Below are 22,763 nucleotides of genomic sequence, written 5' to 3' on the forward strand. Positions count from 1 at the left end.
ATAAATATGTTGAAAAAAATTGCAAATTTTTCTACACATATGTTTCTAATTTTTGAGAGTATGATTCAGAATAAGATTTTAAAAAATACATGGCATGTAGAACGTAGGATCCTTTTCTTTATATCCCTAATTTTAAAATAATTCTAAAATTTGTTATGAATGGATAGCACGTAAAGGTTAGATAAGACTCAGTTTTTATATTTTAAAATAAATGTATACGTGATCGCATGGCACTCACGTGTTGCTCTTATTACATTTAGAAATCCATTTTAACCCTAATTAATAGTCATGATAGTAATGGCGTCTCTATTTGGTAAAATCATAGGAGAGATAAAAAAGATTATCTTTCAATTTTTATCATTAATCACACACGCTCTCAAGATTTATGAATAATGAAAAGATAATTAAAAGTACAAGAAAATCCTTTCCTAAGCTGCAATACAGATAAAAAACTAATAAAAATGTAGACAAACTTATTCTTTTTCTAAAAAATGATTAACAGAACGTTAGAAACTTTCCGAATACGAAGAGCTGTAATTAAGGTAAAAATTATTGTTAAGTACGAACTCCAATTATTAAGTGCAATTATTTCGAAGAAATTTTTATTAAAAAATATCCTCAGTAATTTGATTTTGATACTTGTATGAAAATCCTAATAATTTCATAATTTTATTAGCAATGTAGTACGAGATTTTCAGCTGCTATTAAACTTTCAGAAATTAATTTGTCGTGCAAAGACGAACGGCTACTTTTCGTTTTAGTTACGTAACAGATGTTATAAGCTGTTTCGTCGTATCATACATAAATATTCTCGAATATCTTTACGATTCAGAACTGTGTACTAAATGCAGTATATTTATTATTAGTTGATCGGAATAAGATGTATAATACACACACACGCGCGCGCGCGCACACACACACACACATTGCTAAAATTTCCTAACCAAACTATCCGAGTAGATACATGAATTATATGTACAGTTTGCAAAGCTTATGTACAAGCAACCCTTTGTTCTAGAAGGCTAATTTTCACAGTATTACAACACGAACTAGCCACAAAAGCATTATTCTCTTTCATAACTGCATATAAGCAGTATTACAATCGTGTTAAAAGTAATCACACATTTGCGCAGCATGTAATTTTGTGATGTAATAGCGCAAATAAGTGCAAGTAAAAAAACGCTTTATATTGCTCTCTCTGTTTCAAAAATATAAAAGTACAAAATATGATACATATGTATTATATTATATTATGTACAAATATGCATACAAAGACTGTCATTGTATAAAAAATTCAAAATAACACGTAGCGATTTTTCTTTAATTCAATCTAAATAATTTATTACTGCATTAACTTAATTGGAACCGAATTAAATAACTTTACATCACAAAAATATTTTCGATAACTCAAAGTTTATTCACAGAATAGTAATCTCATGTCAATTAAATTACTCATTAAATCTGTATTCTAAAATACAACAAATAGAAATGTATACTTTGCAGGAAAAATTCTTTTAAAAATAGTCTCGATAATGCAACTAAGAGAAAAATTTTGACGAAACGAAACCCTTTTGATTCGCAATCACTTTCGACTGTCACGATACTCCTCTTCCATCATTTTCTCTCTTTCCTCTTTTTTTACATACTATAGCTCTTTCGTTTCTTGTTTTCTTGAATTCTAAGATAATTCAGTGTGACAACTTAATTTTATTAGAACGTTATCAGGGTCACGTAGATTTTAGTACAAATAAATTAATGTTTCATTAACAATGACAAAAAAGAGTAAATTTTATAATTTAAAAGTACAACAAAAATGAGATCAAGTTCTAAAAATTATTAAATCTAACCAAAACATGCTCGACAATTATTTAGTTAATTACACGGAACATAAATTTTAATATTAATTTAATGGAATCGTGATAAAACAAATTGAGGAGCATTTTGAATAAAATTTCAATGATATCTCACATGCTTATCAAGACGATTGTTCATTACAACTAATATTCAAGTACAAGAACATTCCTACTGATCCATTCACACTCTAGTTTTCTCATGGAAATATATTAAACATCTAACAATAAGCATAATGTTAGAAGCAATAAATTCAATATAACTTCAACTCAGTTAGTTTGATCAGTTACACACAATGACGTTGAAAATTTTGTGTCTTTTCAGCCTCCTGGCGTTCTCTCATGGTGAATAATGATTATCTCGAATTGACTTATAATCACACGTTTAAGCAAATACATATTTACTACACTAGGAAATAGCTATCGGAACTAACCAATATGATTCGCATTGATCGCAGCAGCCACGATGTAGCAGACACATTTATTATGTCATATATTTATATAAAAATTTATATAACCGGGAGAGACGGGAAGAGACGGGGAGAGACCGGGAGAGACGGGGAGAGACCGGGAGAGACCGGGAGAGACGGAGAGAGACGGGGAGAGACCGGGAGAGACCGGAGAGACGGGGAGAGACCGGGAGAGACGGAGAGAAACCGGGAGAGACGAGGAGAGACCGGGAGAGACGGGGAGAGACCGGGAGAGATGGGGAGAGACCGGAGAGACGGGGAGAGACTGGGAGGGACCGGGAGAGACGGGGAGAGACAGGGAGAGATGGGGAGAGACCGGGAGAGACGCAGAGAAACGGAGAGAGACCGGAGAGACGGGGAAAGACGGGGAGAGATAATAATAATTTAATAATAATAACTAATAATAATAAACTAACTAATAAAAGTATACTAATTAAGCAGATTGTACATGTTTAGTAAATGATTTGAAAAAATGATAAAATTCTATGATAATAAACAATCTATGATAATAAATCATTATGTAATGAGTGAGAAAAGTATTTCTAATACTCTACTAAATTAAAAAAAAATATTCTCAACAATTATTTGAGATTGATTACAGAATATAAGTTCTATTAAACATCAAATTATGTATTCAATTTCGCAAGTTAAGTATTTCGTATTAAATTTTAAGTATAAATACGTTTAAGTAAAAATAAGTTTCAAAATAAATGCATTTTGTTATATATTGTTGATATTGCACGTATATGTTTGATACAACTTTCAGTTATGGACAAATTTATTATAAATTCCTCTCTGGATTCTCTCATATACATTGTACTACACAAACACTGTTAGCTATTGAAGCCTAATTTTCGTTTCCATAGGGCCTCTGGTTAATTTTGTGTATAAAGATTATATACGATCGTTAGATCTTAAGTAAATACCGACATACTTCCAATATATATTATACGTAGCAGCTACTCGATAAATTGTTCAAACATTAAACATTTTGCGCTAAGAACAATTTATACACGCAAAATTAATTTGCAAGATATACTAATGCATTTATTAAGAATTTAACAATAAAGAATTTTTGTAATTAATATTGTATTTTTTGTAATTAATATCCAATTTAATTAACGACAAGATGAAGATAAGATTATATAATGATTATTATGTAATGACTATTATATACGCACATTCAAAATTTATAACAATAAATTTTTTTATATATTATAGATATTAAAAAATATATAAATTGTTCGTACTAACAAATATATACTGTTGACGTACAATTGACTGACTATCGTTGACTCTTACTACTTGTTTTAAATGTACGAGAAATTTTAATTTCGCCAAAAACGCCTCTACAGTGTTCTAACATATAAAATGTAATTATTATATAAATATTATTTTTATAAACAGCAGTTTTTAACTGATGTGAAGACCTACAATTATCGAACAAACTAAGTTTGCTTGTAGTATTGAAACCAATTGCATTTAGTAGAAGTAGTGTCTTGGAAAGACATAAGCTCTCACCTTTCCTCTCACGTTTCTAACCTACGATCGAGTAAATGGCTGCATAAATGAGTTCAAATAAGCCTTCAAAACCATGGACTCGAAACTTGCACCTAGCTCCTTCAAATGTTGTTTGAATTCTTAAGGTGGTCTATTAAATTCCTCCATCTCAAATAACTTTTAATTGCACGGTAACAACATAAAATATTCGCGACGTGACATAAAAGTGGATTATAAATTTTAGACTTATCTTATACTAAATCTTTTCATTGTAATAGAATTTTATTGCGTTTCCACTCTTCGAAATCCATTTAAAAAGTCTAGCTCTATAAAAACGGGTACCGAAGGAGAGTCACGTTCACGAATGCGAGTTATAGCTTCGCATCTTTTCAAATTAAATATTCTTTTCAGGAATGTGTGCCTGAGAGTATTTCACCATGGAATCATCTCAGATATGGAATAGCACGTGCGGCGCACGGCATACGCAATTAAAGTCGAGCTTTGGCGCGCGGCCAATCAAATCTTTCTGCTGCTTTTTCATTAATATAAGATCTTTATTTTTTGTACTATTAGTACCAAGTTTAATCAGTTTAGTTTGATTAGTTTTCAGCAAGCTTTATACGATCGATAGAATTTCACCGAATTTTAATATTAAGAATTAAACGATGTTTACATAAATAATAATTACAATTTACCCATAGTGCATGTATACGAATAATGTTACTTATACTGTTGTGATAGAGATAAGACAATATTACTTCGATTATGTGTTGCAATAAAAGTAATCTTTACACATAGCTTATACAATCAAAGTTTGAAGAACTCACCTGCACATGAAGTCAAGTAATAGGATTTTTCTTCGGTCTCCTCTAGAGACTAAACTTTAAAATAACTATTGCAACAGGATATATACACGAGAAAGTAAACCAAAGTTATAATGTTCACATGAATCATCGCATGAATCTTTACTTTCTTTTCTATTGCAGTTATATTCTCTACTTAAAAAGTAATTTAAGTAAAACAATATATAATTTTTATCCAATGATATTTTTTTCTCTTTCCCTGTGTAATAATTTCTATAACTGGTTACCATAATTGTCATTATACAAATAAATTCCATTTTGCAAAATGTGCATTAAAAAAAATTCATTTTATCTATTAATAATTCATATGACTCTTTGAACTATCGGTCATACTTATACAATGTATTAAATCACAGTATTATATTTCCTCATATTACTTTGCATTATTTTATACTATCTCGTATAATGAACAGAATATCAAACAAATATGAGAAAAATATCTTGTTTAAAGATGACGGCGATACAAGGATGCCGCAATACTAATTACGAGCGTGACCAAAAACAGACTAACGCTTACCTGCTTGCGAAGCGGCGTGACGCATTCGTCCTTCGTACGCTCAAAGCGCTCGAACTTGAAGCTGTTGCTGCGGTAGAGCTCGTTGTCGCTCTGTTGCCTCCTGCAGAGCCGTCGCGTGAGCGCGCGCGGCCTGCAGGGCGCACATTCGGTGGCGAGCTCCCAGTGCAAGTGCAACATCGCGAGTTCGGCGGTGCAACGTGCCATCGCGCAGCCGGCGCGCCTCACGCGGCACTTGACTCGCTTGATGCGGCCCTCGGGCTGCGGCTTGTGGCCGCAGGGTTGCGTGCCACTGCAGCTGCAGTCTGTGCACGTGCGGCGCGTACGGCGCGTCTTGATCGTGTGCGAGCACGGCTTCGCCTCCTCGCCACACTCGCACTCGCATGGCGCCTCGCCGCCGCCTGTGTGGGCGCAGTTTGATCTCTCGTCGGCGCACTCGCACGGCTGCTGCTGCTGCTGCAACTGCGTGGAGGAGACAGGGGAGGAGGAAGATTGCGCTCGGCGACGAGTACTGATGCCGCAGGCTGCGTGCCGGCAAGAACGATCCGCGCACTCGCATCTGCAACGAAAATCGTGTAAACGTATGAAAAGGGCGAAATTAACTGGCAAACACTGGCCAAGAAATTTAAGTAATTAGAGAAATTAGATAAAAAAGAACTTCCTATTTTTTACTTCTGAGATCTTTTCATTTCTGAATTTAGATTAAAAATTATGCTGAAATATTTCGAAAACACAAGGGGTTGCTATTCTTAAAGCGCTATTATTGATCTCTCCGAGAGAATAAATATTATAACTTAAGTAATTATCCAAGTATCCAGATATTACTGGAAAACATCAATTTTCATATAACGGTCGCGACATACTTTGTCCGAGATATTTGACAACCGGATCGCGTTTAAATTGAACCACGAGAGTCCCTATCGACTATTGGAAACTTTATTTAGCGTATCGTAGTAAAACAGAAAGAAAAGTTCACTCAAGAAGATAAAAAGAAAATTCAGGGTTCTGGTCACAGAGCTCGTTTGCATGCGGCTATATTGCGATTGAATATCGGAGCAACCAGATAATTGCATACAAATTAAATTGACCTTATTACTAAATTAATTTCATAATTTAGCATTTTCCTCTCTTGGTAATATTAAATTTGCAATTTTTTGAATTTCTTACGCTTTCCATGTTTCTTTATTAATATATAATCCCTTTCATAAAAAAATTTATGTATGTGATACAAACGTTTTAATTCCCCATATATTTATTTATTTATACAAGTTAACATTGTATAAAAATATGAATTGCAGTGTAATTGCGAGAAACACTTTGTTTCGTGATAAATTCATATTAATATGTCTCTATAAATTCACACCTACACATAAAAGTTTATACTCATTATTTAATAAAATAAAACTATAAGAGACTTATGTTATTTATGAGTTAGAAATGGAAATAAATATAAATATTTCCTGCATAATTCGCTGTAGCACGTGGCACTTTATAAATCAATATCGCAGCGTGGTCTTTTATCTTTTCTCCGGAAGAGATAAAAACCACGCAAATTGGTATTCTCAAGTTCTTCAGACAGACGAATATTTCCTCCGTTATGTCGACATAAAAATGCTTTCAAATGTTCCACGGCTTTGCCATAACGGAAAATCTACCATATTAATTCAGACAAAGCAATCGCTTTGTTTACCCTACAAATGAACAGCTGCGTCAACCTTGGAGGAGTTTGGCCACCGGGTAAATCCATGGACCTTGGTAGGATCTATACTAGCTACTTGCGTTCATCTCACCTAAAACCTGCTTATGATCAGCGCAAGTACCAAACAGCATGTTGCCTCTTGATCTCCACCGTGCCTTCCACCCCTTTCGCCGTGATCTTTCAGAGCGCAGTCGAGAGCTTTATGCAATCGATCGTCATTCTATCGCCACGGAATCACCAAAATATCCATCAAAAATCGCCATCGATAAAAATTTCACAAATTAAAATGACAAAAATTAAAGAATTCATAGATAATAGGAGCATATAATAAAACTGGAGAACCCGATATGCATATAACTGTTGCTTGTTATTTCCATTCTTATCGATCGAATGAAGCTATCCTTTCTAAAGAAAACCATCAACGACATTTTTCAGGAGAACATATCGTGACACAATATCACAATATCTATACGAGTACCAACAGTTTTTCGATTATCTATCACCGAAAGGTCATTGGTCAACAAGTGCTATCGATCGAATAAGACAGTGCAATGTCTCCCCCGTTCTATACATCGTTGCAACAGCAATAAGTGCAATCTCTCACCAACCTACCCCAATCTTCGATTCCCAGCGACATCAGCCAGCTGGCTTTTAGAGGGTGAAATAAATCCAACGGTATTACATCGTCGCATTTATTTACCTTCTGACCCTTCGCAGGGCCGATCCTCGCTGTGCATGCAGACAGGGCTGCGATTCCGGCGGACAATCGCAGCTGACGGTGAACGCGGAGGCGGCGGCGGCTGCGGCGGCGGCGGTAGAAGCAGCACCAGCCGGTCTCGTACGACGAACCCTTATTAGTACCGGATGCACCGGGCACGGTTGCACCTGACAGCCGCAGACGATGGTCTGGGGCCCGCCGCCAGAACTGCCGCGAGACTTACGGCCACCGCCACCGCGCTTCGCGCGTTGGTCCACGTGTAACTGGCACGGCTGCACGGGACAGCCACAACGGGCCGCGGCGCCGCGACGCCCGGCGCCCTGTACGCGTCTCCACACCCGCTCCATTCAACGACCGGCGTGCGACTGACAATCGGCCGCCCCACACCATCGTCAATCCGGCGAATCGCGCGGGCGCGCGGGCCGCTTCGATCCTCTCCGCACGACCTCGGTCGTGCTCGACCACGTCGCTCTCCGGGGGATGAAACCCCCTTTCGCGATGCGCGCTGGTCCACGCAGCCTCCCTCGCGTCCTCGTGCCGTGGCTCGACGTTTCTACTGAATGCGCGTGGGCGCACGGACAAATCCGGGCGTTTACCCTGAGTGAAAGGTCACCGTTGACTTCTTAGCAAGATCTCGTGCGATAATACATTGCTTTGATATAAGCGCGAATCAAGATAATTAGTGTTTGCTTCCGAGCTTGAGGACTAGAAAGATCTTGGTAATGCGATGTGAGAGAAGTGCGAATATTACGTACGTATTTCCTTTTAACGATGATTTCATATTAAAACTTCTTTCATATATTACAAGATTTTTAAAAGACGTCTGAAAATTTTTATTTACAGAAATTTACAGTAGTTATACCTATAAATGTAATTGTACTACATAAAATTCTATATTTAAAGAAAATGTATTAAATAATTATTTTGTTAATTATAAGCGACAAGGCGCGCTCATTTGTCTATGCAAAGTTTTAATTCCACTAACCGTTATTAATGTTAAGTTGATCGCGTCGTACTTAAAACAGAAGCGGCAAATATCCGCTGTAAAATTCGTGGTATATTCTTAAGATCCATGCACACGAACGCGCGACCAGAAGGCATCTCTTTCGTCAATCTAAAAATAATACAAACATTTTAATTAGAATCAATAGGCTTGAAAAAATACAAGGAAAAGAAACGGTAAATTTCTATTTAATCGTAAAACTACCTAGTTGCTTGATCACCCAACGATCCAATAAAAATCGCGTAGGCATTCACGTCCGCGTTAGACATTAATAATTTCGCAAATCGTTTGGGCGAGATCCCGTAACGATCCAGATTCGCATCCGAGAGAACAACTACGATGGATTCGTCGGAATCCTCTTTCGCCAGACTCGCAATTGCGTGCTGCGTCGCCTCCAGTGTATTATCACCGGACATGCAAAATTGCGAGTGAGCGTGCATTGTCTGCAAAGAACAAATATAATCGCTTATTAATTAAATCGCTCATTCCAGAAAGCAGAAATGAATCCGCTTACCTTAATCACCTCCAGTCGTCGTTTATTATCCGTCGGCGGTTGCGTACGATCGACGAAAACAATACGGTAATCATCGCCGGAATGACCGACGATGTCGTATTGAAATTTACCCTCGTAACCACTGAAAGCCTCCATTACCATGACACAGGCCTCCAATTCGCGATCTAGTCGGCCATCGTAACCATTGAATCTGTACATGCTACCGGACACGTCCACGATGAGTTTCAATCGCTTCGGCTTCAATTGCGGGGCGCCAATCTCCGGTTCTTTTTCCGCCCTGCGCCGGTAAATCGTTTTCTCGCCTGTTAATCCTTCGATTAACTTGGTATCGTCTAGCTCGCCCGACGTCTGATGCCTGCACCATTGTCGCTCGTTGCTCTTTGCCTGAAGCGAACCTATAAATGGCATGCGAGCGTGCGATAAGGAAACTAATTTCCATAAAAGTCGGATTTGCGTTGGGGCTTAGAACGCTCACCTAATATGACTCTCAAGGCCTGTACTTGATTGTGAACCGCGTCGCTAAACTGAGTGTACAGTTTGTGATCGTATTCGCTCATTTTTATGTCCTTGAGCCGCTGCTTGAACGCGCGAAGGCCCATCTCGCGAGCGGCTTTCTTTATATGTTCCGGAACCGCATTCTTCTCCTCGTCACTGAGTTGATGCACTGTGTGTCCAGCGTCCAGCCGATATGGCCCTCCCTTTCCACCCAAACCTGCTGTATCTCTGCCTGAAATATAATTTTATGCGCATCTACTGTTATAGTATATTGTTGATGATTAGGCTTTAGTATATCTTCATCATTAACCTTCATCAACATAACGATATGCAATTTCCCCTTAATTTTATCTTATTCATTATCTCGTTTAGATTCCACCCGTACCTCCGGTTCCTCCGGCCCAAGTGTTACCGCCCACGTGTGGTTCGTTACTCTTATCGACCTTGCCGTGTTTCGGTCCGCTAACATCCTGCCCCGAATACCTCTCTTTAGTGATCTGCATCTTCTCCTCGCCGGCGCCTATCATTTTACGCCACGCACCTAACGACTTTTCTATATTCGTGATTGATGTCTCCCATAAACGGACGCAGCCACCGGCGTCTATTGTGACGAGACCTTCGTTCGACGTAAGTGACGCATAAAGCGGAAGGTCCTTCGCATACAGCCACTGTGTCAATGGCGAGACATTAACCGGTCTACATAAAAGAGATATAATGCTTTCCTCAGTTGTTTTATCGGAAACAAATACGCACAATAATAGCATAGATATACAGGGTGTCCCGAAAGTCGCGAATCAAAATGCTATAGCAAAAAAGTTCTTGAAAAAAATAATTATGTGTAAATTTTTATTTCAAACAGCAGTTTTTTTTATTTATACAATAATTTAAACGTAATTTGTGTGATTAGCTTTAAATTCTTATATTAAAAAAAATACTTGTAAGTTTACTTACTCCGGAATAGGTACATATCGCAGCTTGTGGTTTACCGTGTCGACTATCTCCAAGTAACCAGAAATGCCCGTGTGTTTCATATCCTTCGGATAAACCTCGTCGGGTACTTGACCGGGCGAGATCGTTCGGATCACCTGGCCATTCTGCGTAACGATGGGCGTTATGAAGCTGCGCGTTCTTCTCCTCCTCGGCCAGAAGTGCAGCTCGTTAGAACTGTCTAAATCGGGGAAACCCGTCGCTATACCGGCGTACGTGTTATCGGTCACTAAGAGTCTATTCGGACAGTCTATTTTCTGTTCAAGAGCTTTGCTAAGCTCCGTTGTGTGCAGACTGCTTCTGCCACAATTCAAGACACTGCCGGTTTTCAGATCGACGCTATTAGACTCATCCAACTCGCGTAACACGTTTGGACACGGATCAGAATCCAATGATTTCGCAAGAATGTACTTGTTCTTCGATGCGTCCTGAATTAACCATTTCTTGTCGGACGCGAGTACGACTGATTCGATATTGCACGGCAAACTCATCGAGTAAGCATACATGCTCTGCAAATTGATAACTTCGATTTTATCGTGGTCCTGTGCGTATAAGACGATCAAATTGTGCGATGAGAGTAAATCCGCCTTCATCTTCCACTGAAAATACTTGTTCCCGAAGACGTTTGATATTCTGTCGCTGGCGACATCCAGAAAGGACGAAAATTGCAGTTCTCGAACCGAACCCTCGTTTACGTTTACCATAAGTACAGAATTGCTCTAGAAACGATCAGTTCCGATAAACGCTATGACGCGCGAAAAAGATTTGCGTTACTAACGTACTACTTACAGTTTCCTCGTGAACTAAAACATCTCCGAGATTGTCGACCGCGACGTTATAGAACGGCATGTTACTTCTAACGGGTCTGATCAGGCCTTGCAGCGACGTTTCGCGAATCTGCTCGGATTCCGGCGTCATGCTAAATATACTCAGAGGATTCGACGTAAGAACGTGTATCCTGTCATCCGTGCCATCCCCTTTACTTCCATTCGCAATCGCCAAAGCGGTCACCGTGCTGTTTTCGCTAATGGGTATTGTCCAGTAACTCTGCAGTTCCGTGAACCAGGCAGATCTAGCCTCAACTCGGTCTAGAGTTCGATCGTATTGCGCCGGAAATGTTGGCGGTTTCAACTTAACGTATCTTTCCTGAACGGGCATATTATAGAACGTGTTCAGAACGTTCCAACTACCACAGATCTTCATCTCAGGCAAAGGTATTCTGCAATGGAAAAGGGCGGGAGAAATGTTGTGCGTATATAAATGTATGATATAATATATATTCAATACATACTTTTTTCTCGCATTTTTATTTATTAATATATACAATGATCCACTGTATAAAACTAATAAATACATTACAAAATTGTTCGGATCAATTATATTTTTCTATGATACTTGTATATCTACATTATATTTCATCGACAAATATCTTGTAAAGAACTTTAAAAAAAAGTTACATAAAGATTATCTTACTCCTTAGCTAAGGCGACATTGGTTGGACTTGTTCCAACAGGAATTCCGTGCTTATGAAGTACGGTTACCAAAGTGTCGAATATTTCCTGGCTATATCGATCAAAATCGAAGACATTGCGGACCACAGTGCCTAATGGTTCGTTTGGAAATTTCTACAATAAAAAGTGTCGTCAATTACATTGTCAATTAATCTATCATTCTAAAAAGTTCTCATACATATCAGCTTACCTCTAGATGTTTAACTATATTGACAACTTCTCGAGTTGAGTAAGGATATGAAACTAAGCCCTGATCGGCCATGTTTCTCAGCTCACCGAAAGCTTTCACTAATTTATGTATTGTCCGCTCATCTATGTGCGGACCGTATTGCTTCAAGAGCTGAATCTCACTTCGTGTACTCGGATTATCGACGGAATGCGTGCTAAATAGATCTCCTAGAGCGCCGAAAAAGTCGTTGCCCAAAAACGGGAAACCCGGTCTGTTTCCTAATACGATCATCCTGAAGTCCGGATGCATAGGTATGCTGTTTGCGTTGCCGGCGTTGCCGCTGACACGGGGAACAATTCGTCTCCCGTCCGACAGAATCATTTCACCCGATTCCACCAGGATCTGAAAATGACAGGACTCGTTCTCGCGATTCACGACCGACAAAATGTTCGCTTATAATAATAGGCTCCGCTATTCGTCGAGTACGTACTTTCAATATACACGTCACATGTGTGGGCGCTTTGTCCGCCTCGTCGACAACGAGGACATGGCCCAGTTTGACGGCCTGCACGAGCGGCGAGTCCTCGTAAACGACTTTGCCGTCCCTGACCATCGGCTGCAGGGTCAAAGTTTGCACGGTTGTGTCGCGATGCAATTGAATGTACTCACGTGGCCTGTTCAGCAGCTGCAGCAGCCGGTCCACGACCTTGTTCTTACCGACGCCCTGATTACCAACCAGCAGAAGATGTTGTCCCAGACTGAAGTCCTGCAGCAGCCGCTCCAAGAGCGCAACGTGTTCCGGCACGTCGTAGAACAGGATGTCAGGTACTTTACTGTGCGCCGTGGTGCGATAACGATTCACGACGGTGTCGCCGATCTTCACGGTGTCCTCCGTGACCGAGCACTCGATCCGCGACTCCGTCGGGGACTCCGGCGCGACGATCCCGAGGCGACGGCAGGAGTCCTCGAGAGCCTCCTTTGCGATCGCCGGCAGAAAGCGCGCCAGACACGCGCGTTGCACCGCGTTGTAAGCGTCGTCGCTTTGAAATCGGTGCATTCGCTCCGCGATTCGCAGAAGCTGCCGGGTGCTGAGCGACCCGGCGAGCGACAACAAGGTCGGATCGTTAGACGAACGTAGGACATGCGCTAATTCTACGATACTTAGCAACATCTGGCTGGGTTCACCAAACTGCAACAGAGTGTTCGATAAGAATCTAGTCCCGCGAGTAAAGACGCATTGACGCTGAGAGCTGAAAATCACCTTCGATCGAATAATATGAAGTTCCTCGCGCTTATCGAGCGGTCTCATCTCATGGAAGAGGAACAAACTAAGCAGCTCAGAATTCAACCACTGACCGGACGAGCTGTTGACAATCGGCGGCTCGGCTAAAGCTATCAGTCTAAAGGCGGGATGAATTCGCAGAACACCGCGATCGCGCATCTCGTCGTCGGTTCTGTTGTACTCTTTCTTTATTTCGTCGTAACGATCGGCTCGTATAAGCCGCTTTCCGTCGTGCAACTGCAGCTCCCGATCGTGGACTAATCTAAAGGCAAACGCGGACGTCGCGTTATTCATCGTGGCTTTAAGCCCGCGTATTATAACCGTTGGCGACCCGTAAATGCAATTACCTGTGCAGTATAGCCAAGGTACTGGAATGTATTCTGTTAATGCCGTCCAACACGGCCAGCTTTCCGTGCAGGGCCGCGTCGACCAACGGCGAGTCTCTCCAGACCGTGTCGCCGTTAGGCGACGTGGTCCGTTGTTGTATCAGGTCTCTGGAAGTCATATCCTAAGAAAATATTTCAACCATTTCATTTCTCGAAGAAACTGCTGCCGCGAATGGTTCTCTTAAGTTGAAGCTGAGATACACGTATTACTTATTTTTATTGCAGAATAGAACGCTCGGAAATTAGCGCGTCACTCTCGCTTAAAACTTGCCTGATAAAGTACTATTGGCTCCACCTGATACCCTAATAAATCAGCGAGCCGTTGGACGGTGGTGGACTTGCCGCAGCCTTTTGGTCCGATTAAACAGAAATCGGAAGTCAAATGGGATTCCAGCATGCCCGCCAACAAGCTATTCTGATAATTAGTTTCTATATAGTGATCATTGTTCGCGCTACTAGATAATTGGCCCGTGCCGCAGGGAACCTATTCGCAAAATGAGTTCAAATACTCAGGTCAATAAATGTAGGTCAGTGATGCAAGCGAGAATTATTTAGCTTACGTGAAAACTTGTTTTCGTGTTATCGCGTTTTATGCTGATCTCCAAGAGATCGCCGGCTTTCTCGATACTGTCTACTTTACTAGTAGCGACACGTTTCGTTTTGGAATCGTTCAAAACGCTAAATGTTCCAAGGATATCCTCGACGGCATTCTGGCCTTCTTTACCCAAAAATAGTTTGTACGGATAAAACCTATAGAAAACGTCGTACACCGACAAGTCCGGGCTTTTCTCCTAAGCACAGAAATTAATGTAAAAATTATGAAAAAATGCTCGCGGTATCGATACAAAAGCTATAGATATTTACCATGATTAAAGCGGCCGATGACAAATTGTCCAAAGGAAAATCTGGCAAGCCTATGGTGACGGCTTCTTGGGTAACTAATGCGTGAGCACACGATAACAATTGCGACAGTTTCCCAGTGTTTACGTTCGGTGCTAATTTTCTCAAGACCTCGAATTGTTCCTTAAAAATCAAATCTTGATATGTAATACCAAAAAAATAAATTTAAATTATGTAATTTTTTCTGAATTTAGGAAACATTTACTAAATACAGAAATCTAAATTTTAGTAGCCCTTTATTTTCTTTAGAACAAAGCTATTGATACGAATATAACGATATTATTATATTTAACGATCAGCCAGAAGAAACGCTCGAGGTTTCAATCCTTAAGCGAGCGTAAAGAACTTATTGCTTAATATTATTATGCTCGCGAGGAAACCGATAACAGCCTTATAACGTTTCGTATTTGAGCATTGCAGCAGTCACTCGGCCGACGGAAGTTTTCAACTCGAAAAGTTTACAGGGCTGTTACAAAGCGCGTAATATATTTAACGTTATTTAACGATCTATCTGCGGGACGTTGAACTACTTGAATTCGGTGCAGAGTTATCTTCCTATTACTTCTCTGCCTTCGTCGGCACAGCAAGCATTCCAGGCAGAGAAAGAAGAGAGAGAGAGAGAGAGAAAAAGAGAGAGGCAGAAACATAGAGAGAAACCGACGGAAACCGTGCACATGAGGTATGTTATGTACCGCGATTCGGTACGAAACGGTCCTCCTTCCGTGAGAGTGATTAACACCGAGAGCTCTTTCCAACGTTGCGCGCCCGAGCACCGAGTGAGTAACTACCACTCGACACGGAAACCAGCGCGAGAGATACCCGCCCACCCTCGGAATTTCCATCGAAAACTTTCAATCGGCCCGGGTTATAATCTCGAGCCCTCGATCGGCCGTAATTGCGGCGTTGGCGGAAATGTGGTTTTCGTGACTCGTCCCCGGCACCCGCCGCGAAAATAGAAGAAACGAAGAATCAATTTCGTCGAAGCCCTAACTCCCTCGACACCACGTTCGATGCTATTACGCGAGTCGCATTCCGCTGTTGCTGCCCCAGTTTCTTCGCCATTATCAAAAGCACATTGCGCCCATTTTGCGACGAATAAATAATAAACCAATAATCGACCCATGTGGTATTGTCGCGATTAAACTACGCTCGAGCTTAATGTAAAGCGCGAGCTCGGAAAAGTTCGCGGTCTTCTTTCAGAGATGTGTCACCGGGCTATCAGGGCATTAACTGGTTATTTCGTAAACACGCGATACTCCTCATTTCCAGCAATTTTCATAGTTCAATGCACTCGCGTCAGAGATCAAGAATATCGCATTTATATTCAAGACTTTCATTGTTTCAACAACGGTAACTCTGCCAACTTTAGATTTCACTTTGCAGAAATGTAACGATATAATTTCAATGTATATTTAGGAAGGCCGATTACAGTTACCACACGGTATTCTGTGTAAGTTCAAGTATTAGTGCATCTACAACTCCTAACAATAATTGCGATATGGATCACGGCAGATTTAAATTATGGCAATATTTTTCCGAAGGACATCCATCAGCTGTAAAGTCAAACTTCTATTTTAATACGACGACTTTCGCGATGATTGATTATTAAACGATGATGCCGTGTGTGTAGAAAATAGATGTCCGCGCATCCCTATTTCTCTACCAAGTTTTATTACTCTGAAAATAGACCGGGCATATTATAGAGCTGTCTTGTGCGATTCCTAAACGCGACGCTCTATTATTTCCGTTTACCATTGTGACGATTGCCAGGAAATTTCACGGAGGTGGCACATAAGTCAACGAAGTCACGAGCGACAATCCATATAAAATGCAAGGCTGACTTCGACCTAGTTTAAATAATATTACACATTTAAAAAATATAATATATAATTATACAGATAAATTATAAAGTATAAAATTTAACAAAGTAATTAAAAAATTTAATTCTGCGTATGTCTGTTTAAAGCAAAGTTAAAAGCAAAAAGATAAAATCGCATTCTTCCTATCAAACAAGTAACGAAAAAAAAAACTTAATTTTATTAATATATTTTAATTATAATACTTTATATTTACAATACAAACACTGTATTTATATTTAAAATGTTTAGAATTTTTAAAAAGACTTTTAAAAACTTTCAAAAAAGATTTAATTCGTGAAAAAATATAGTATTATAATTCTGATTACACATATCTTTATTTAAATATATCTATAAATTATCTGTGAATTCTATGTGTCTCTCTGGATTCGTTTCTGCGCGTGACAGCAATTTGGACGAACAAGCAATACGTACATTACGCTTCGTGACGGATAATATTTGTTTCATGAGAAATGGTTTAAATACTCTATGCCGTGTAATTATTTTGAAGTTTTAAATGATCTTTTCCATGAGTTCATTATTAACTGAGTTTTATTCAGTTTCCGACCGACGACGTAAAACAAGGCGATGTCTCCGTCGACTCCAATTCTCTCGACAGATAATAACGGGTTTGCGACACGACTTCGGATTAACTCTCAGCGAAAACGATATTTATCGCAGAATGTCAAGATGTATCACAAAATAAATTAAAATACTGAAAATTTACATAAAGCGGCTTATTTCGGTTTAACTAAAAATAGTTCGTTATTTAATAAGTTTCTACAAATTTCCAGTTAAAAGTTTATTAATTTCTATGTTATCTAAAGATAAACATATATTTCAAGTTGGCTGACTCAAATTCAATTAACTTTCTTAAAAAGCAATATTTATTTTTTTAAGCTTTTTAAGTTTCTAAGAAATCATGGTAGTCAATTTAAAAAATATGTTTAACTTTTTAATTTATGTAACGCGAAAAATAATAATAAACATTTAGCCATACAAAATTTATAGATACTTATACTAAATATGTATAAGCAAATGTGTAGAAAAATATGTACAATTTTCTTTAACAAATTGCCAAAAATAGACTTTTTCGCATTCTAGACTAATATATTCACTTAAATAAGTAATACAAAAAATTTGCAGCAAAATTATCTGAGAACTTTCTTTTCACAATAACTTTGCATTGAAGAAGATGACTCAAAAGTTTTAAATATGACAGTTTTTCGGACATATTTAAAAATCAGATATAATAATTATTTAGTCAAACTTGTTTATAAAAATAATTTGCAAAAGCTATAATTAATTAATTTAATAAATACCTTACTCCTGCAACATCCGTGTAATACGTCAAAACTATTACATCTCGACGAACGTCATAAAATACATGAAGTCTTCAGCGATGATAGTTACACATTGTCACTTAAAAAATGAGCATGTAAACTATTTATTAAATATCATTGATTTCAAATGTTTGCTTCGCTTTTTTTTATTTCTCTCTGCGCGGACAAATAAAATCTCGCGACATCGAGTGAAAAGAATGTCAGGTTCAGATGGAACGATGATGACACATGAAAATGGGAAACGCGCGCATTTGAGCGACAGTCCAGCATTCAATCGCAGACCAGGGATTCCACCGAGGACGTTCGTTTCTCGATGGAATTGAAACTCGGCATGACGATGTGCAGCTGCAGACGGCCAGGCGGAGACCACGCGGTTTCTGACCGCGATTCATCTTCGTACCTAGATTCGTCGTCGTCCTCCACGCTTGAAGCTTGCTCCTTCGAACAGATACTCTCTTCTCTCCGAGTCCCGTCGTCCTCCTCCGCCCTGTCTCTCATCATCCTGGATAATCGCTTTCGCGCCAACTTCGTCTCGCACTCCAGTTTAAAATTCTTCTGTAGCTTGTAATTCTGCACGACCGCGCGCTCTCGCTCCGTAAACGCCGAGTCCTCGCGCGTCTGCGAGAAATGCCTCCTCCTCCTCCTGGCGGCACTCCATCGCCGATCTTCTCGGATCCTCGAGCTCTCCTCTGTCTCGATCTCATAGTCTTGTGCTCTTCCAGAGAGGTCCAGCCACTGTAACACTCTCTCGGACAACGGATTGCAATGCGCGTCCAATGATCTATCGACCTGCTTATGTTCCGTCATAGCAGAGAACGCGTCTCGCTGCACCCGCTGCAACGATTGCCCAACGCCGTTGTCGTAATTGAAGCTCTCGCTCGTCATTTCTTCGTTTTCTAATTTATGATAATTCACGCGATCCTCCTCCAGTTTGTTCACGTTGTTCACGTAGATCTCCACGAGGCCGCCGGCTTTCTCGCCGCACATCCGCGTGCATGATGGAGCCGACTGTCTGCGCACCAGTTTCGGTGGGATCTTGCCGCCCGGAAAATTCTTCTCCACCACCACGTGCAGATTCATGAAGCAACTGTTCAAACGATCCAGTCTGGTCTCGGCCTGTTGATGCTGCTTCGCGGGGAAACTCTTCTCCGTGGGCGCGCGCCGATGCCGACGTAGTCGCGGATTAACGACAGGATCGTCCGGTGACAGGATGGCGTGACGCATACCGTCCACCCAGACAGTCCGGACGAATAAAGGTCTCTCCGACGACGCCCATATAGCCGGCATAACGCGGCACGATGCGCGCAAGAATATTAATAATTATCTCGAGTGGTTTCAAGGTCCAATAAAAAAAAGACCTTAATCAATTTTATTTCAGTATTCAATATTATCCTGACACTGTGCAATAAATAAAATGTAACGTTAGATTAAAATTGAATCAGTTTCCGGAGTATCATTTATTTAACACGCTTTTCAGAATTTAAATTGGTGATGGTAAAAAAACGGATGAATCAACGCTCGGCAGTTGACGCCTCTTCAATATCCCTTAACAGTGATAATGTTGTCACGGCACATTAGAAAAGAGAATCTCGTGAAAAGTTTCGAGAGAGATAAGTATGATCTAATTACATTTGTAATGTCGCGCGACTGAAGTTACAGCGCTATCGAATTGCCGGGACCGGATTTCGCGTTTCCTCCCTTTAATACGTAAAGCTCCGTCCGCGAATCATTCGACGTATCGACTCGCGGGACGTACACGGGAGGACAGGGTAGAGTTTCGACTGCTTGGGACACGCGATCCGAGGCCGCGCGATGCCTGTGACCATGGCGCAGCCACGAGCCCGCGTTTATATGCGAACGAGAGAGGAGCACCGGAAGGAAGGGATGGGACGCGGTGCCTCGCAGCGGAGGGGTTTCCGTGCGACCTCCGCACCCCATGCCTAATGGTACGCTGCCACTCCTGGCCCCATAAATCTCAAGAAAGTTTCGCTCGAGTTACACCGATCGCGCGCGACCGTCTCCTTCGAGAATGCGGATAGTTTTACATACGACATTCCCTCAAAGTCTCTTCCTTCTCCTCCTCCCCTGAATTATCAAATTGTTGCTCTTTTCCCTCGTACTTTTATAACAGTTAAACGACTGAGAGCGCAATTGAGACATAAATCAGCCTCGTGTCTCTTAATTGGCTCGGGAAGGCAATTTTAAATAATTCGCATCGTGTACGAGTACGTACGATCACGAATTTGCGCGACCAAGTTCTGATGAAACCGCATCGCTATACAATCAGAAACTTGTTTAATGACTTTTCCAAACGTTACTTCAACTCCGTGCGCGATGCTATCCTGGAAAGGTAAAGCCGGCAGCGTTCAATATTTTGATGCGTTTCTCGCGAAACGACACACGGAATCTATATTTAGTTAATTGTTTTCTGGCCGATCATGAATCTTTTTAAAGTCACGCACACCTGGATGTACTTACCTCGAACGTCGGTGGCGGAATGTGACGCGCCTGGAATCTAGATCTAAGAGGGGGATCTAACGGATGACCAGGGTATCGCGGTGATGGTAAACCAAGTGCTATTACTATAAAATCTTCGCTAACTCGCACGAGACGCCACTTGTCTAACTCAGCCTGAGTATACATCTGCAAATAAATTTTTTTTATTTACAAATAATTATAGGTAATTTACGTTACATGGATAGAATTCTTTTTTAAAATCATAATAGTCGTGGGACAACATGGACAACATGGACTACTAAATCCGTAAAATTCATTTTATATGATATCAAATTATATGATATAAAATCATTTTAAACGTGATTTTATAAAATTATCAATACGTGATTGGTATGTGAATAAATTTTAGATTTGAAATTTTCTACTTTAGATTGAAATCCAATCCAAATCGATTTTTACAATTTCAATTATCATTTCAACAATTTTCTGATTCAATTCAATTCCATTCGTATTCGAGTCATTTATGTTTCTAGTGTTAACTAAAAGTATAGTAAAATTCTTTTAAAAGCTCATGTTGTTCTTTGACTATCACAATTTTAAGGATAAGTTCTCTTCGTAAATCGCAGACAGATTCGTACCTTCAGCAATTTGTCGTAACGAGACGCCGGAATAAGGAATCTACCATCCTCTAAATGCATCTCGCGATTCTCTAATAAATTGTTCAATACGGGTAGCACATTTCGCTCGGCTTTCTCGACACCCTCAATTAGAAGAACCCGCCCGTTGGTCGCAGCCCTCACCGCGCTCTGATCGTGATAGTACGCGGTACCGCTTTTGATCTCTCGCCTCTGCTTCAAATCCGCTTCTGTCGTGTCGCGGGTAAGCGCGATAAACTCCAACTCTCGTCCTGTCAACTCCAAGAAGGTAAACGCGAGCTCGCGCCTTCGCGTACCCGGTCCGCCCATCAGAAACATGTCCTGTCGCAGGACGTCCTTCTGCAGCATCCATTTTAAGTGCCTCAGTGTCTCCTGAGAGTTAGTATTTAACACTGTTAAAGAAAAATAAAATCGCGCATTAAATATAGTTTTTAAAGACCTACTAATTGTAATCTCATGAGATTTTAAGCAGAAAATTGAGATACTAACAATATTTCCTTGGAACGTATTCCGGATTGTTTGCTGGCCTCACTTCTTTCGACACATCGGCGATAGTGACAATCACGTTTTCTAAAAAAAATTAAATAACAAATATATATTGTTGGAAAAAAACAATAGTAAATCGTCAGGTAAAGCTAGTCCACGCTCACCTGATTTACAGCGTATGGGCAACGACAGGTTAGGGTAGAGCCTGCCGGATCGCTCTACGATTCGACCCGCTGTTGACAGACGGCGAGAATTTCGGAGGACGGATAACATCTCTCAAAAGCGGCGTCTCAGATCCCTTGAAAAAAACATGCTATCGATCCGCGGCGGCGACCTGCAAACGGCAAGTTAAATTTCGGAACACATGACAAGCGCCTTTCAAGTCGCCAACAAAGTGTTTCGAGATAATGACAGACCTGTGAGTTAAATTTCGAGCGGTTTTTTTTTTAAGCCACCTTAAACGCGGAAAGAAGAAGCTTTATACTCCGATTATTACTCACTTGGACGGACGTCACGCTCATCGGGTTGTTTAAAGACCTAACCAAGATCGCCGACACCGCGAGGGATCACGTGGGTTCGAGATTGCATGAATGACAGTGCGATCTGACGCAACACGTGCGTCACATATATGCGTGTGCGCGGTACTGCCTCTCTAATACGTTTTCTTTCTTTTTTACTTATAAATAGCGCACGTTTCTTGCACCTTTCGTTATCATAGTTAAAATAATTGAAATTTATAACGGATTTGATGCGACTAATGCGAAACAAAAATCACTGAACGCGTTCCATTTTATTTAGAGAATCTTATTCTCGCGATACTGACGTTTGCAGATCAAAATTTCATAACAATTAGATACGTAGCTTTTTTCCGAATAATCGCGATAGAAATGTACGTTATGGTAGTATAATAAACGGAATTTGTCTTATTTTATGATGCAATAATTTTTCTGAGGTTACAAAAGGACAAATTCTTTTAGTTGCTAAGTTATAACTATAAAGTCTAAACGACTTACGTTTATGTAATATTCTTTTTTATTTTGGGCTTTGAAACACGAACGTACAATCACCGTGTATACGTTACGTGACAAAGAGCAAAGATCAAAG

The 22,763-nt window shown here is 40.2% G+C and overlaps 2 protein-coding genes across 3 annotated transcripts in view; both read right to left on the reverse strand.

The window, feature by feature from the left end:
* Positions 1-7,996, reverse strand: part of LOC105832891 (rho GTPase-activating protein gacU) — a 131,792-nt gene extending 123,796 nt beyond the window's left edge. The window contains exons 1-2 of the mRNA XM_028191377.2: positions 7,597-7,996; positions 5,201-5,756 (exon numbers count right to left, since the gene is read on the reverse strand). Of these exons, the coding sequence (XP_028047178.2) occupies positions 5,201-5,756; positions 7,597-7,961 (921 nt within the window). The 5' untranslated portion in view covers positions 7,962-7,996. The remainder of the gene's footprint in view (positions 1-5,200; positions 5,757-7,596) is intronic.
* A 387-nt stretch (positions 7,997-8,383) lies between these two features.
* Positions 8,384-22,686, reverse strand: LOC105832890 (von Willebrand factor A domain-containing protein 8). Of its 2 annotated transcripts, none has more exons than XM_012674206.3 (20): positions 22,160-22,686; positions 21,824-21,993; positions 21,663-21,743; positions 21,156-21,565; positions 20,539-20,703; positions 14,826-14,984; positions 14,522-14,752; positions 14,233-14,445; positions 13,923-14,083; positions 13,555-13,837; positions 12,784-13,482; positions 12,315-12,695; positions 12,087-12,238; positions 11,403-11,832; positions 10,578-11,332; positions 10,012-10,322; positions 9,607-9,858; positions 9,132-9,526; positions 8,822-9,060; positions 8,384-8,728 (listed from the first exon to the last, which is right to left on the reverse strand). In XM_012674206.3, the coding sequence occupies exons 2-20, from the start codon at positions 21,930-21,932 to the stop codon at positions 8,611-8,613; spliced, it is 5,544 nt and encodes a 1,847-aa protein (XP_012529660.2). In that variant the 5' UTR covers positions 21,933-21,993; positions 22,160-22,686; the 3' UTR covers positions 8,384-8,610. The 2 variants fall into 2 exon arrangements, with proteins under 2 accessions (XP_012529660.2, XP_012529661.2); XM_012674207.3 differs by having other exon boundaries at positions 22,076-22,165.
* Positions 22,687-22,763: the final 77 nt, after the last annotated feature.

The sequence above is a fragment of the Monomorium pharaonis genome, chromosome 1 (genome assembly GCF_013373865.1).
Source record: "Monomorium pharaonis isolate MP-MQ-018 chromosome 1, ASM1337386v2, whole genome shotgun sequence".
Taxonomy (NCBI): Eukaryota; Metazoa; Arthropoda; class Insecta; order Hymenoptera; family Formicidae; genus Monomorium; species Monomorium pharaonis.

Bases quoted from the DNA above. Each gene is read 5' to 3' on its own strand.
- LOC105832890 (XM_012674206.3), bottom strand. From the start codon at position 21,932: ATGTTATCCGTCCTCCGAAATTCTCGCCGTCTGTCAACAGCGGGTCGA. The intron at 12,239-12,314 runs GTAAGCTGATAT...TTTTTATTGTAG, and splicing joins ATATAGTTAAACATCTAGAG to AAATTTCCAAACGAACCATT. The intron at 8,729-8,821 runs GTAGTTTTACGA...TATTATTTTTAG, and splicing joins TTGGGTGATCAAGCAACTAG to ATTGACGAAAGAGATGCCTT.